General features: G+C 48.6%; 1 protein-coding gene across 1 annotated transcript in view; it reads right to left on the minus strand.

The window, feature by feature from the left end:
* The window catches only part of CNTFR (ciliary neurotrophic factor receptor), a 138,920-nt gene extending 127,535 nt beyond the window's left edge, over window positions 1-11,385 (minus strand). The window contains exon 1 of the mRNA XM_066617325.1: window positions 11,307-11,385. Coding sequence (XP_066473422.1) covers window positions 11,307-11,358 — 52 coding nt within the window. The 5' untranslated portion in view covers window positions 11,359-11,385. The remainder of the gene's footprint in view (window positions 1-11,306) is intronic.
* Window positions 11,386-16,846: the final 5,461 nt, after the last annotated feature.

Consider the following 16,846-nt stretch of genomic DNA (forward strand, 5'->3'; position numbering starts at 1 on the left):
GCAGCACACTTGTTCTCTGCGGATTTCAGGCCTCTGTGAGACACTGTGCACACAGCCAGAGTTTTTCTAGTGAGTGGACAATCACACTATAATTTCTCCTTACATAAATATACACAATCAAGGTGTCTTAGAACATTTTCACTTTGCCCTATTTCACTGTGTAAACCATTCTGAGGATAGTAGAAAGTGGTGTATTGAGACAGAGAGAATTTAATGGATTATTACAGTTTTATGAGCAATTACACCTTCCTTCCTCAGCTGACAACGGAGAGTTCTACTTTCACGTGTGTTCTGAGGTTTGTATAAGTAGCAGTTTTTCTTTGCTGCTTTCATATGGAGTTTGCATTTCTAATACATATTCATTTGACTAGCTGTGTACTAACATTTTAAATTATTGGTTCATGAATATGTTTTCCCAAGCTCTCTGTCATGTCATCCATTCTCTTTTGATCACTTGTTTTACTTTAGACCATAAAATTTGCACATTTTAATTGATTTTTATTGTCTTGTGAATGTGATCTATTACTAGCTTTATTGAACAACTTTATAGTGATCATTTATATACAGTTTCTTATTGCTTTGCAGTGCCCCTGAAGGCATCATTTACCAAAACAAGGTGGACACTTTGGATCCCCCCCCAAAAAAAATTCCACATTCATTGCATCTTTCTGAAGTAATGCATTTTAAAAGTTGACTTGCTTAAAAGACAACATTCTCCTGACCCTTCAGGGCACAGTCCCCACAAAACAGCTTCCAACAACAATTAAAAAAAACCAGGTCATTAAATTAAATACCCCTACAGTAACCAGATCAAACCAGAGTGAACATGCAGTTGCAAGTTAATGCCTTGTGCAACAGGAGTGCAACAGCGAAACAAGACTGGCAAGAGTCAGGATCTCAGGACACAGCAAAGGAGTCGGAGAATGAAATATGGGGGGAGAGAAAAGAGAGCAGGTGGAGTCAGCCCTACACAGGTGTTCTCTAGCGTTGTGGGAGGAAGAGCAATAAAGAATGAGCAAACATTTTTTTTAATCGCATGGGAGGATCAAGGGCTTCAGAAGTTCTGGCCCAGAGCTCCCCCCAAAGAGACCCCCAGCCCTGGGAGGTCAAAGGGTTTGAGCCTCATCTTTGGGATTCTGAGGGTCAAACTAGAAGTGACTGAGAATGTTCAGTGCCCTTCCCACTTTTTTGTTAAATAGCCCCAGACGAGTCAGTCTTGAAGAACATGCAGTTCTGACAGATTCCTGTACTTAAGCTTAGTTATGGTAGGAAAAAGGGACTGAGAACCAAACTATAAGTTAGGAGAAATGCATACTCTGCCCATGGGGGGCATCCAAAGTGGGGCAAAATCCTAGGGGAAATGAGGAGACTTTAGAGCTTTGCCTCTATCACAGTTCCACTTGCACCCTATTGTGTGCTACTTTTGGAAAGAAAGCTTCCATTCGAAGCCAGCTGGAAACGTTTCTACCTGATTAAAAAAGCAGGTTGGGACAATCAGACTCACAAAGTGCTAAGGTTCCACCACACCACATGATTTTGCCCCATTTTGGATTTAGGAAAAAAAATTCAGAAAAACAACCCGAGATTGTGGTTGATCCCAAACCGATTCCCACTTGGAAGTTCCAGAAACCATTTCATTTGCGTGTTTTCTCCAGCCTCTTCCAGAGCTAAAGGCAGTTTGTTCACTCATTCATCCCACATGGGATAAGCCACCAAGGCACTAAAGAGCTTAGCAGATATGAACAACCTCTGAGAAAACAAAATATACCATGAACTCAGACACAAAGGAAACATCAGCCACCAGGGCACTAAAGGCTTTTATGAACTCCAGAAAACAATAGCAGAGTGGCCAGCTTGATGACACTCATGCTGCTGAACAGGATTTCTAGTGTTAGCTCTGATACAAAGAAATGAGAGCTGACTCACACTAACACCTGATTGGTATTATGACACCTGCTGTGTCGTAACAACACCTCATTGGCTCTCGGAACAATCAGCCTCACTGGTCAGTTCTGAGTTATGAAAATCCACTTTTTGTTACATAAGGCAGTTGTGTTTTTTCCCTGTTATTTAGCTATAACTTCTGATAGAATACAAACAATTCAACACAGTTGAATACATTCCAAATTAAATTGTCTTTCTAATGATACACAACTTTATGATATTATTTATAAACATCCATTTTCCAAGAGGTCTCCACAATTTTGGCCACTAGTAGCATCACCCCCACCCCCGAGGGTGTCACCCAGTGCGCTGTGCACTCCCCCAGCAACACCACTGTGTTGAATTGTGCTGTAAAATTCCAACGTGTTCAGAGGACAGCACTGTTGGGAGGCAGCCATTTTCCTTCTTGCCTTGAAATCTGGTTTCCTGCCTTTGCCCCCGCAGGTCCACTTCCACGGATAGCTCCGGGACAAGCATTCCAAAAGCTGGAACTAACCAGCTCTCAGCCAGGTCTGCTGCAAGTCAGCTCCTCAGCGAGCAGAGGAAAGAAAGCCTGGGACAGACAGAATTCTCTGCAGGAGCTCAGCAACTCTGCAAGTTCACTGGAATACGTGGGAGTCAGGCGACCAAACAGGAAAAGGACAGATCATGGGATGAAAGAACACTCAGCCGGACTGTTCAGCTACACAAACGACTGCTACGAAGGGGATTGGATTTTTTGCCTTTTACTGTCCACTTTGAACCTACAAATCAACCCAAGTTTTCTTGGGTGAAGCTGCCAACTCTCCCCCCCCCCCCCCCGGCAGAGCTGCGGTCTTTTTGAGAGCCACATGAAGAGACAGACATTTAGCAGTTGCCGCTTTTTCCACATCACATATAAAGTCTATTCAAGGTTTTTTACTCCACAAACAGATGGCCAACATGGTTCATAACAAACAGAAAACACACACACACACACACACACACACACACACACACACACACACACACACAATGCAAGTCCAGCAGTCAAAGACAGCAAATAAACAACAACACCTGAGACATGCTTCCTGCCAGTCTCCAGCTTCCCAAAACTGGACAAGGAAAAATGGATTTTTAACTGGCACCTAAAACTATGTAGGTTCCAATGAATTTGGATGAAGAACAAGAAGGTATTCCAACGTCTGGCTGCCACCACAGAAAAGGCCCTGTCCCCAGTGACCACTCACTTTGCCTGCCTTGTTGAGGCATGGGGGGGGGGGGATATGAAGAAAGGTTGACGTGGCAGATGATGGTCTTCAGCCACTTCAGTTCCAGACTCTTATCTTGCTCACGAGTCACATTATTGGGACATCAGGCCCAATGTCTGAGTCTGGAGGTGCCAGGAATTAAATTTAGTACCTCCTTCCAGCAAAGTAGGGGCTCTCCTGCATAGCTGTCTCTCCCCCCCCCCCAATAGAAACCATCACACATTCAAGCTGGTCTTCCTTTTGTGCAGCAGTCAAAGGCACAGGAGCCCTGCTGCATGCTGACAGCACAACATTGTTCTCAGGTTTGCCCACCAGACGCCAACTAGTGGGGCCATGGAGGGAGGTTTCAAGAGCAGGGGAAGGGACTAGTTGGCACAACTTAGGATTTTCACGCTGGCCAATACAGGTGTTGGCACTGGGCAATCTGTCCCAGGTTTCTCCATGCCCACACAGTGAGTTCTCAAAGGCGGCTTCTGCCTTGGGACCTGCGGCCCTTCCCTGACTGCGAAGGGGATGAGCGGGGGAGGTTTTCTATTATTTAGTGTTTGTAAGATGCAAAGCGCATAAGGGCCTGAAGGTTCTTCTGTCCCTCTAAAATATGCATGTGTGTTTGTGTGCAAGCAGGTACTGGCCAGCCCTTGAAAACAAGCTGCGGTGACAGCTCTGGGATGGGGTGTGTGTGTGACTGGAGTCTCGCGCACTGGTGGGGCAGGGCTCCGAGTGGCGCTTGCCTTGGCAGCTGTTTGCAGCAAACCTGCCATGTCCAGGCAGATCGAAAGGATCACAGAGACCATCCAGGGTTCAGATACGGAGTGCTGCTGGCTTTGTTGTTTCAAGTGCTTATTAGGACATTTTGCAGATTATTCTATATTATTTATTGTAATTTGAATTATGTGCTGCTGTCAAGAACCACTTGGGCTGGAGCTTGCACCTGCCCCGTGAAGTGAGCTGCTGGAACTGCAGCTGGAGGCTCTGAACTGACCCCCCCACTTCCCAGGTTGGCAATTGGGCCTCTCTGGACAGGAAAGCCTAGAAAAGGCTTCCTGTCTGGACTGAAGCCTGGCCTAAGCAGCAAGTTGCCTCTGGCATGGCTTGCAGCCCCCTCCCAATAGGACTGTCCCACTCCATGATTTTGTCCAATCCACATTTCCTGCCATCCAAACCAGTGGCAATCACCTTGTCTTGTGGCAGTGAATTCCACAGACTAATCATTTCCTTGCTTTTTTCTCTCCATTGTTGGAATTTCCAGGCTTTTAATAAACTTCCATCATTTAGAGTTAGAATTAGAGCAGATAAAAGAAAATATTTCTTTACCCAGAGTGTAATTAGTCTGTGGAACTCCTTGCCACAGGATGTGGTATTGGTAGCCAGCCTGGATGCCTTTTAAAGGGGATTGGATAGATTTCTGGTGGGAAACTCCATTACAGGTTAGAAGCCATGATGGATACGTACAGTCTGAGATTAGATGGTTGCTCATCATGAGGGCCGGGTAGGAATTTTTTCTGTCATCTAAACTGGCCGTGGATGGCAGTTTTTTTGCCCACCCCAGACTGGCGAGGGAGGGAAGGTATATTTCATGCCTTAAAAATTAGACACTGTGTTTAATAAAGTAGCACAAGTTCAACCTAACTGCAGTCTGGTGTCTTTGCTGAGGGGTGTGAGTGTAAATAGAATGCTGGCTGCAGGGAGGTGGCAGTGAGATGCAAGTGTCTTGTGGTCTTGTGTGCTCCCTGAGGCATCTGGTGGGCCGCTGTGAGATACAGGAAGCTGGACTAGATGGGCCCTGGGCCTGATCCAGCAGGGCTCTTCTTATGTTCTACTATTTTGCCTACCTGATCTAGTATCCCTGGGAAGGGATTGGGCTCACCACATCATTTGGCCAGTCACAGTTCATTGCGCTTTGCTTTTAAGGAGACCCCCCCCCCACATCTGCTGCAGGTTCTCCACTAATCTGGGAGGGAACTTTCCTGAGACCACCTCCTTCTGCCTGGGCTTCCTGCCTTTGTTGGTATCAGCAAATAGCCTTTTCTCCATTCATTTCCTGTCTACCCAGTAAGAAGAATGAAACCACACGCAAAGGAGGAAGGTGCTGTCCATCATCGTAAGGATATACAGCATCCATGAGATGATGCTTTCTGTTGGTCAGACCATCAAGCCCTCCAGCCTAGAATGACCTTCTCTGACTGGCAGCAGTTCTTCAGGGTCTCAGGCAGAGAAGGGCATTTCCCATCATCTGCTCCTGGATCCCTTTAACCTGGGATTGAGCCTGGGATCCTCTGCGTGCCACACAAGCACTCTCCGACTGACTGATGTCCCCAGGGGCTCTTCCCCCTTTATAAGTACTCTCGCTATACAAATTTTCACTTATCCATACTGCACATATTAAGACCATCTCTCTCTATCCTTACCATGATTTTTGATTTAAGGTTCAAGAATGGTGGAACTTTAAGCTCCAGAGAAAGAGAAGGGATGAATTTGCTGCATGTGTCCAAGAAGGCATTTCAGGAAGTCAGACTGATTTTTGGTTTCTCCCCCAATAGAATAGAGGTTCAGAGGGCCGCCTTTCTTGGGTGTGTGCCTGAGGGCTTTAGGGGAAGAACTCCTCAGGACCCTCAGAGGACCAAGCATGGATGGGGAAGAGGCGCCCCCATCTGAGATGCACGGCCTGATGGGTAGCAGGTCCCTAGGCTTCCAAACATGTGCATTACACACTCCCTATTGCAATGCATCTGTTTATGTGCTGTGTTTTTTCAAATTACTGTGAATATGAGTCCTAAAAAACTAAAGAAGCTGGAAAAACCCAAGAGGAGGAAAAATATGGGTTTTTCCTTATGCTATTAGGCATCTAGGATGATTTTGGGGTGAACCTGGAGTGACTTTGGAATGAATTAGAATTTTTCTCAGTGCAATTAATGTCATAATTGTACTCATTACCTGGACTGATTGATTGATTGATTGATTGATTCATTCATTCATGAGATTTCCATACTGCCTTTCCCCAGGCAAGAAGCCTGGAGATTTTCACTATAAGGGTTGCTTTCAGGAGCTGACTCGGTACATATAAGGACGGAAAAGTGTGCTAGACCTTTTCCTGTCCTGTTCAGCTACGGAGCAGGCCAGGCCAGGCCAGGGACGGCACAGCTGACTGCTGACATCAGGGAGTCTGCCGGCAGCCCTTCACTTTGCAACCTGAGAAGCCAGCTTGCTCTTTAGATGTCATCCTATCCTCTGCCCTGCAGTGCAGCTGACTGTCCAAGAGGAGTACCAGCCCTAGAAGCCAGGAGAAGGAGAGAGGAGGCAGAGGGGAAAGTCAGATCTGGTTGAATGATGTTGGAGGCTAATTGCTTACTGCTGGTTACTAAGCTACGGGGTTTCAGCAGCTCGGACACCCGTCAATATATTAAGCTCAGCCTGCAGCCCGAACAAGCTCATTCATTTCCAAGGGTGTTTATCTCCCTTCTTGTCTACTCTCCAGGGAGAAAACATAATTATTATTTAACCGTAAGTTAATTCAGCCAAGGTGTTGATCAATAATGGAGAATTACTCTTTTAAAAATAGAGAAATCATGAGGCAGGGCAGGAAGCCTGCAAAGCTCTGGGAGAACTCAATTATGGACAAGGGCCCAGGAAGGGGAAGTCGGACCCAGGAGCCCACTCAGTTTTCTCGGGGAAAAAAGCACAACTTCTAGCCTTGGCAGAAGCTCAAGGCATTGCAGAATCACCTGGTAAATTAATAGATTCCACCTTAGATTTTAGGTTTCCCCCTGAGGGGCAGCATTTAGCAGACACTGATTAAGACATTTGGTATCATCATGCACAGTGGAGTAGCTAAAGGGGGTGCAAAGTACTAAGTCTTGCAGGGAGCCTCACTGCAGCATGCAAGGGACCCTTCCCCCTACTCCAGGTGGGGGAGCAAAATGGAAGCATATGCCTGGCTCCAAAGGGGAGGAGAGGTTCCCTGCAAAACTTTAGTGCTTTGCACCCCCTCTAGCTACGCAACTGACCATGCATATCAGCTCAAGAATATATGAGTAGAGGGCCTGGATCAGAATGCCAGACTGCCCTGCCTACCCAGAGGATCTGAAACAGATGACTCAATGTGATTCACACACTGGACGGTATCTGTGGGTCAGCACCTCAACTGTCAGCCAGGCCTTCAGCAATATGAGGCTCTTTATGCCCAAGAGCCCAGAACCTGGTCTGCATCACCAGGGGCCAGGGAAAACAAACCCCCCCCCTCCAAAAAAATTCACTAATTACAGTATACCTCTGGGTGGGTTTTAATTGTACACTGCAGTGGAAGACAATCTTGATTGACAAAGGTAATAGGAGTGAGTGGGGAATAAATATAATAAAAAAGAGAACAGGACGCAATGGAGAAATCCACCCTTCAGAAGCGGTAGTCAGCACTCTGCCATTCTGAAACATGGAGGTCGCATTTTAGGCTGTCATAACTGGATGCTGACAGTTTCACATTCTGGATTCATACTCTCTCTCTCTCTCTCTCTCTCTCTCTCTCTCACACACACACACACACACACACTCTTTCTCTCTCTCTCTCTCTCTCTCTCTCTCTCCCTCCCTCCCCCTTTTATGCTAGAAGTCATATACCACAATATCTTGTGGTAATGAGTTCCACAGGCTGAAAATAAGTTATGAAAGGAACTACTAACTATTGCTGGTTTGAAACTTGCTACTGGTTCAACTTACAGAAGAGCCCTGCTGGATCACACCAAGATCCCATCTAGTCCAGCATCTTGCTTCCTATGTACACATTCACATGCCTCACAGAGGTTCACAGGCACACAGCTGCAATAGCCCTCCATGCTCTTGTCTCCAGAATCACCTATTCAGAGATACACGTCCCCTGAACATGGAAGTTCCATTCAGTTGTCAAATACACGTACGGTACATGGAGGGCCCTGTGAGATCCTCTGAACTGGTCCTCCCTAGACAGTGAGGGCAGTGGCGTCACTAGGATTCGTGTCACCTGGTGTGGGAGGCCTGAGCGTCACCCCATGCAGTGGGCGGGGCAATGCCCCAGGTGGGCGTGGTGATGTACCATTCCCCCGCCCCCCTGGTTTTTTGGCTGTATCTTTTGTTAGAACACAGATATTTCAAGGTGGTTTGTTTCAATGCATTCTGTATGAAATTATGCATTGATTAATATATAACATGATGGGATTATTCCTCCAAACTCTGATTTTAGTGATTTTGAAAACGTGTAGAGTCACACCCCCCCCCGTCAACTTACTAACAACTTATTGCAGCAGTTCTCAAACTTTTAGCACTGGGACCCACTTTTTAGAATGACAATCTGTCCAGGACCCATTGGAAGTGATGTCATGGCCAGAAGTGACATCATCAAGCATATTAAAATAAATAATTATAAATAATTAAATTAAAATAAAATAATTAAATAAGGGGGAGCCAGTCCTGTTCCACCAAGTGAATCTAATAACAACAACAACAACAACAACAACAACAACAACAACAACAACAACAACAACAACAATAATAATAACAGGTATTTATATACCGCCTTTCTTGGTCTTTATTCAAGACTATTCAAGGCGGTTTACATAGGCAGGCTTTTATTTAAATTCCTTATTAAATAGGGATTTTTACAATTGAAAGAAGGTTCTTTGTTTCAAGAACCACTACATTCAAGGTGTTTCACTCTGATCTGGCTTCACATCCTGGCCTCCATCCTCCCACGCTCAGAGCAGATGGAAATAGCTCGTCTTCAGCTTGTCAGCTGCTTCAAGGTCGCACGGTGCCGGTGGCCTCGAACTGGCGACCTTGTGGATGTTATCTTCAGGCAGACGGAGGCTCTACCCTCTAGACCAGACCTCCTGCCCTGGTCTAGAGCAGGAGTACTCTGCTCTGAAGTACTGCTCTGAGTAGGAGTACTCTACTCTGAAGTAAATCCTATTGTGGTCAATGGGGCTTACTCTCAGGAAAGTGTGGGTAGAATCGCAGCCTGTGAGCCCAAGCCTATGCATGTCTACTATGAAGTAAGTCCCATAGTGGTCAATGGAGCTTACTCTGTCGTCTGCCTGCAATAACACCCCCCAAAAAGAATCAGTGAGATTTCCAGCCCTCCCAGTGCCCAGTTTAAAGTTCTTCCATTTCAAGCATATCAAGATAAAGACCCTCCTGGCTTCACAAGTGCAAAATAGAAAACTTTCTCCTTACCATTCAAGCCTCTTTTTGTCCTTTTTAGTGGGGGGAGGTTGCCTTCTGGAGCATCTCCAGCTCCATCTGATCGGGACCCTTTTGGTGTCCTCACATTTCCCTTTGCCTGGCCTGACCAGCAGCCAAGGCACGTCTGCCTACTCACGAGTAAACACGACCGTGAGGCTGCTTGGCTTTCCATAGGGCTCAATAGACTGCAGCTGGGAGGGAGGCAGGGACCTCCTCCCTTTTGTGTTTTTGGGGGCTGCATTCATTGGATCAGGACCGTTCTGACATCCTCGGAGTCCTCTCTGCCTGCCCTTTCTGATGGACTATGGCAAGTATGCCTACTCACGAGTAAACGCACGATATGGCTCACTTTCACTTTCCATAGGGCTCTATGCATTTTTCCTTCCGGTTTTTTGGCCATAACTTTTGAAGGAAAGGAGCTATTTTGATTCAATTTTCTGCACTGCACTCCACTGGCCATTCTGCATCAAAAAGGTGTATGGCATGACACGGTAGATCCTACTGCCATGAAGTTAGCGCATCCTCCCCCCAGGGTGCGTCACCCCCCCGGGTGCGTCACCCCCCCAGGCACGTCATCCGGTGCGGCCCGCACCCCCTGCACCTCCCTAGCAACGCCAGTGAGTGAGGGTCCAATCCTATCCCACTTTCCAGCATGGATGGAGCTGTGCCAGCAGGGCGTGTACTAAATCCCGTGGTGGAGGTGCAGTCAGAGAGGCCTCCTCAAGGTAAAGGAAAGTTTGTTCCTCCGCCTTAGGGCTGCATTGAAGCTGCAACGGTGATGGAAGTTGGAGAAGTTTGGGCCCTCAGTCTTTTTGGCAAGTTTTTTCTTTTTTTCTGCCCTGGTCTCTATTTGCTGGTCTCATCTGCTACTCACAGACGTCATTTCAGCCGCTCCATCAGAAAACCAGTAATACAGCACTGGAATATATCTTATCCTCTTCATGATGTATTTATACCCTACCCTTCTGTCTCCACAGGGGCCACTAGGGAAGCTCACAACAATTGTAAAACACAGTAAATAAAAACATCATATGAACGATATAAAGCAAGTTACAAATGAAATAAAACTAGGGATGCTGCAGTCAGTCAAAGCTCAATAAGCTGCCCCCACCCAGAAGAGAAAGTTTTTCAGCAGGTGTTTTGGATCCCAGGGGAAGAGTTTCTCAGCTTGGGTGCCACTGCCTGCTCCCTGCTCCCACCAGTGCACCCTTGCCTGGGGACAGGGCCTGGAGCAGAGCAGGACCCATGGAAGGGAGGCACTGGACAGGCCATTCCAGGTTCTTATACATTTGGCACAGGGAATTATTTTCCCCCAGTGGAGAATGAGAACAAGCCTGGCAGCTTTCAAAGTTCTCCAAGAAAATTTCACCAGCACTTAATGAGGATATGCTAAAAAAATAGGGAGCACTTAGGAGTTTGAGAAGGGGTGGGGGAAGGAACTGGCTGTCCCCATGGGGCAGAGAGGAATAGTGAGTGACAGGGAGTGGGGCAAACAGCCCCTGAAAGAGGTCACAGGGGGGCTGGAATGCCAGGATTTCATACACCACAGCATCAGGCTTGGCACGGGGATTGACCTGACAATTGTCAAGACATGTTTGCTGCTGTAAAAAGAAAAATACCCAATAACACCTCACCACAAGGGATGCACCTGACTTCTTGTACTTGACTAACAGCCAACTACATTTGCTGCTACAGAGCAGAACGGTGGCATGCCACGGGTGGATGGTGAGCCGGGCACACAGCCAAGTGGTCACACAACCATGCCACCACCTGCTGAGATCTGCTGAGATCCAGGCCATCCACACTGCCACACATCGCTCTGGACAAGCGCACTGACCCAGAGAGGGATGACGCCTTGGCCATCCTGCCTCCAGGGAGCTTTCAGGGTGTTGGGGGGTGTGTGTGTGTGGAGCAGTGGTTACTTACCCTGCTGGCTATGCCTCTGAGCACAGACTACCACTGCTGAGACAAGCACCATGCAACACACGGAGGGAATGGGGTAAACCATCTGTGGAAGAAACACAACAGCACATGGTCAGTGGGGAAAGAACTGAAGCAAAGGAGAACAGCAAAGGAGCAAAGGAAAAGCAGCACATCTGGCAAGAAACGGGTTCCCAGCCACAACGGAGGAGTTTAGCACGAGAAGCCGATCCTGGAGGGGAGGTCTGCGGCAGGAAAGCCAACGCCACAAAGAAATGCCAGCTTTTCTTCTCTTTCCCATTTGGCCTAAAGATCTGTCTAGCCCCAGCAAGTTCGCAGTAAAGGCAGGATTTGAACGCAAGTCTTTGAGCCCTGCATTTCACACAGGGCACGCCTGCCCCTGAGCACCCAAACTGCAGTCTAACTCAGACAGGAATTGTTCCACTTGTCTGTCCCTTTTTACCAACTTTCACATCCCAGCACTGCTCATCACTAGACTCCTGTAACTACAGGCTACCTACTTCTTAAGATAAAAATGGCTGAGGCTGGGGGGAGATAAGACATCAAAGCCCAACCAAATTCAAAAAGAGAAGGGGGAGGGCTCCAGGATCAAAGGTGGGTCCATCCAGTCCAGGATCCTGCTTCCCACAGGGGCCAGCCTGGGTCCCACAGCAGGACGTCCCCTCCACTGTCAGCCAAAACATCTGGCGCAAACTCCCCCTGCAGGTGGACTCATCACGATGGAGTGCCTTTGCAGCCTGCAGTTTTTGCACTGCCCTCCTGATCTAGCTGGCACTTCCAGCTGCATCAAAATCCTAGCTGCTGCTCGCGTTTACGGTCCTAAAACTGCCACCCACATCTCTGCCAGTCCCACTTTCCACTGCCCTGCAGCACCAGCTGAATTTGCAGGCAGGAGAGCCAGCCAGGCCTCCTGATACAGGGGGTGGTGTGTTGTAAGAGGGGGCGCTCTCTTGTGTGCCAGAAATGATGATGAGCATTGGCAGAATGCAGAGGCCTTTAGGACAGCTGAAGAGCCCTGTGCCCCGTCTTGCCGAGAGAGGGGTCAGCTGCAGAGGGAAACAGCAGCTCTGCCTGGGGGAAACCGGGGAAACCAAATGGGGACAAGCACTGGTGGTGCCCATGGAATTAATGCAGAAACAGAAGAATGAGTCCCAGGAAGATGCAACAATGCAGAAGGTGAAGCCGAGTGAAGCCCTTGTGAACCCGCTGCCGTGCCCGGGGGGCCCAGCTGGCTGGGCTGACTCCTGAACCCACAGAAGCAGAGGCAGCACCCAGCGCACCACAGGGTCACCTGCCACAGGGAAGCTCCAGTCCAGAACTCTGCCCCAGGGCCCCCAGCAACTGGCACTGGCACTGAGCCTGAGCAAACGAACAAAGGAGGTCTTACAGCGAGACGGACCGCTGGCCCGTCCAGCTCTGGATCCCGGCCATTGCCTGGAGATGCTGCCAGGGACTGAGTCCTGACCACAGAGCTTTTCCACCAAGCTCGGGCCTCTCCCCTGGTCAGAGAAATGCACCTTCTCTACTGTGCCAAACCCCTCTGGTCTCCTTTGTCAAGCAGCTCTCAGTCACTGGCTGGTTCCTGGCACCTCTCCCCATCCCACCTTCTCTGTTTCATATGCACTGCAAACCCTTCTGCTTTAAGTACAGTAACGTCAGATCCAGGAGGCCTGGTGGAAAGTCCCAGTTCCAGACAGGCAGCAGAGGTGGCAAAGAGAGGAGTGGGACCTGTGAATGACAGCTGTCAGCAGCAGACACTCTCCGGATAAAACAGTGATATGTTTCAACCTGGGATGCTGAGAGTCACACTTCCATCTTGTTCTCTCAGTTAGCAGGTACCAGACTAAGCTGTGCTGTGGCACCATGTGGAAAGTTGCCATCTGAGATGCTAAGATGCAAATGTGCTGAACTGTACTGAGGGGTTGTCTCTAAAGCCCCCTAACGTGGAGAGTGAACTGTGCGGGACTGACGCCTGGGCAGGCTCAGAGTGCCTCAAACCAGCAGGGGGAAGTTAACTTTTCCAGGCATAGCTTTAGGATTTGACTTGCACCAGATTCCCCCCTGCTCTGCCCTGCCCCCAACCCCTCAGCAGGCTCTGGTTTCTGCCCAACTTGCAAGCTCAAGTTCTCTCAGAAGCCTTTCGTAGCTCAGATGGGCCACAGCTCTCCCCTCGGTCAATGCAAAGGTGGACAATTCAGGCTACAGTGACTGGAGTGGTGGTTGTGGTGACCACAGAAGGACAATGGCCGTGACTTGTTTCTATAGGAAAAGGCAGTCATGCATTCATATCTTAATCTATGCACATTTAAAATTCCACCACCGCAGGGGATTGTATGTTAGGTATTGTATTTAATCCCTGTACACATGAACACACCCCTTGAGGTGATTCAAAAGCTCACAGATGGAGACCAGCTCTGGTCTGGGGCAGGCCACAATTCCTTCCAGGTCTCCTCCCCCCCCCCCCACACACACACTTTGTAGTACTCCGACCCTGAAATCAACATTTTTGGAAAAAATGACGCCTTCTTGCTTTGACTGAAAATGTCACCTTGGTTTGGCTCAGAAGCTGAAATGAAACACCTCACGTCTAAATGTTTTACTTCTTGTCAATTCACGGCACTTTAAATTGCTTTTATGGTCTTGTTTTAAAAATAATCTTTACAACCTTATTCAGAATAAAGTGACTGTCACCACAATCAAAAGCACGGATGAAAGTCCCGTGGAAACAGATGGAGCCTGTTTCCAAGACACGCACAAGAGATGGGCGCAGCAGAAACCTGATAAAACACAACAGCAAGAACAGCTGAAACTGTTCCCTCCCCTGGAGAGACACAAAGCTCCCTGCTATAACCCCTCTCCCCTCACCTGACACCAGCAGTCAACAAAGCTGGGCAGCTGCCAGGACCCTGAGATACTGGAAGTCTCCTGTGGCCGGCAAGCCAAGCAACCAAGCCCTGTGGCAATGCAGTCCCTCATCCACCTTCTCCTAGGGTTTCAAAGACCAGCAGAGAGAACAGACCAAGGACCACAGAAGGATCGTGTTACGTAAGCCCTTCAAGGCCTCACACTCGCCTGGCCCCTCTGGCTGAGCAAATCTAATGATGCAAGCGGGCCCTGGGGAGGACCCCCTGGTTGATCTACGAAGCCCTTCCTTATGGCCAGCCCAGCTGCAGCTCCTACACAGAGAGGTTTGAGCTCCATGGGTGCTCTGCCCAATGTATAGCCTGCAGGGAAGAAGAGCTGCACACCCCTCCTCCATGCCAAGGAGTTCATGTTCAGAGCGGTGGAACAAGAGAGCCCCTGGCTGTTGCCCCAACAAGTCTCTCTTAATCGCCCCCCAGCCCCAGGTCCCTCCTAAGACCCTGTCAGCATGAAAGCCAGAGGAGAGGCAGGCCTTATGCATCGGAAGCCTCACCTGCAGGGTCAGCAGGACTGACTGACACTTGGAAGGACACTGAAAGTCTCGACTGTCAGCAGAACAGCTGGAGGAGGCCTGGAGGATCCAGCAATTACACAACGCAGAGGAAAGCAGCCAGGTGCTGTTTTTCTCTTTGCTCATTAATAACAATTCATTAGCAAGGGGGGACTGAAGGAGGCGGGTTGGCTAAGAGCCAAGTTGCCCAGAAGACACCGTGGTCAAGGAGGAAGCACTCGACATACATGCAGACTTTGAGTCCTGATTTGAAATAAAAAGTCACAACTTTAATTGCAGGTCTACAGTGGTGATGCTGCACGGGTGGGGGGTTTGGCTGCAATGGGTGACTGGCTTACATGGGGCAGCCATGAAACAGTGGCAAATAAATACAGCCAACTCTAGAGGAGCAGCCATGTTGACTTACTCTAGCAAGAAGGCAGAGTTCTGGGACATCTTCCATCACTCAGAGTCACTCTAACATGTGCTTGTATCCACAGGAGACAACTCACAGATCTGTGACGTGGTAGCACCATAACTGAGCCAGCGCAGGAGTTGTCACCACATTGACCGACAGCATCAACATGTATTTCATTTTTAAAACCATTTTTGTACTCCTGTAACAGGTCTGCCTATCCCCCTGTGCTGCTTTCACTCTCCACCAGGTACACGAGGTGGGTGGGGAGGCAGAGCCTCCCCCCCAGAATCCTTCAAAAAGCACTGCCACCGTGTGATGCACACAGCGCTCACAACCCACGTGCAAAAGCATGTGCTTGTGTGCCTCACACAACAGTGGCACTTTTCTGAAAGACTCCAGTGAGGAGGCTCTGCCTCTCCTGGCTCCCCACTGACTGCAGCTGTTCTCAGCAAGGGCAGCTCCTCCCCAAATGTGACTGGCTTGGTGGCTCTGGAGTATCAACTCCACAGCACTGATTTGCTGGGATCACTTCTGTCATGAATCCAGGAGGCCAGGCATTGCGCAGGGAAAATGCTGTAGGAGCAGAGGCATTTGGGCCTCTTCAGCCTAGAAAAGAGACGCCTGAGGGGGGACATGATTGAGACATACAAAATTATGCAGGGGATGGACAGAGTGGATAGGGAGATGCTCTTTACACTCTCACATAACACCAGAACCAGGGTGTTGGGAGGGTTATGACAGACAAAAGAAAATATTTCTTTACTCAGCGTGTGGTTGGTCTGTGGAACTCCTTGCAACAGGATGTGGTGATGGCGTCTGACTTAGATGCCTTTAAAAGGGGATTGGACAAGTTTCTGGAGGAAAAATCCAGTTACAAGCCATGATGCATATGTGCAACCTCCTGATTTTAGAAATGGGCTATGTCAGATGCAAGGGAGGGCACCAGGATGAGGTCTCTTGTTATCTGGTGTGCTCCCTGGGGCATTTGGTGGGCCGCTGTGAGATACAGGAAGCTGGACTAGATGGGCCTATGGCCTGATCCAGTGGGGCTGCTCTTATGTTCTTATGCTCCCTGGGGCATTTGGTGGGCCACTGTGAGATACAGGAAGCTGGACTAGATGGGCCTATGGCCTGATCCAGTGGGGCTGTTCTTATGTTCTTAAGAACAGGGAAACGTGAATATCGGCACACACTGGTTTCTTCCTCTCACAGGAATCTTTTTACCTCACCAGTAATTTCTGCTTTCTGGAAACTTGAGATAGTATTAAGCACAGCCATGGGGTCAAGACGTACACCTACACAGAGGAGAGACCAGCAACATTTATACCCAACGGAGTTAAAATGCCCACAACGCACAAGGGACACTGGCTGGTGTGTCACACATTTCTGGCAAGCGCAAAAGAAGAGGAGACCACTGTTCTGAGAGCAGCTTTGAGTAATACAAAAGTTACTAAGCCTCAGGATGGATGGCCAAAATGAAGTTAGAGGGCCAGGTAGGGCAATAATTTTCCCACTCAACTGGTCCCACCCATTCCAACACATGCACACTCACCTTGTGGCCTCTCCCGTTTGCTCAACTGAGGATCATGAACTGTGTGCATTTTGATAAACTGCCCCTCGAGGTGCACAGCTAAGAGCAGGGTAGATGAAAGCAGAGTTCAAATCATGCACACACATGCATACACGGTTTAGCAG

The sequence above is a fragment of the Tiliqua scincoides genome, chromosome 2, assembly GCF_035046505.1.
Source record: "Tiliqua scincoides isolate rTilSci1 chromosome 2, rTilSci1.hap2, whole genome shotgun sequence".
Taxonomy (NCBI): domain Eukaryota; kingdom Metazoa; phylum Chordata; class Lepidosauria; order Squamata; family Scincidae; genus Tiliqua; species Tiliqua scincoides.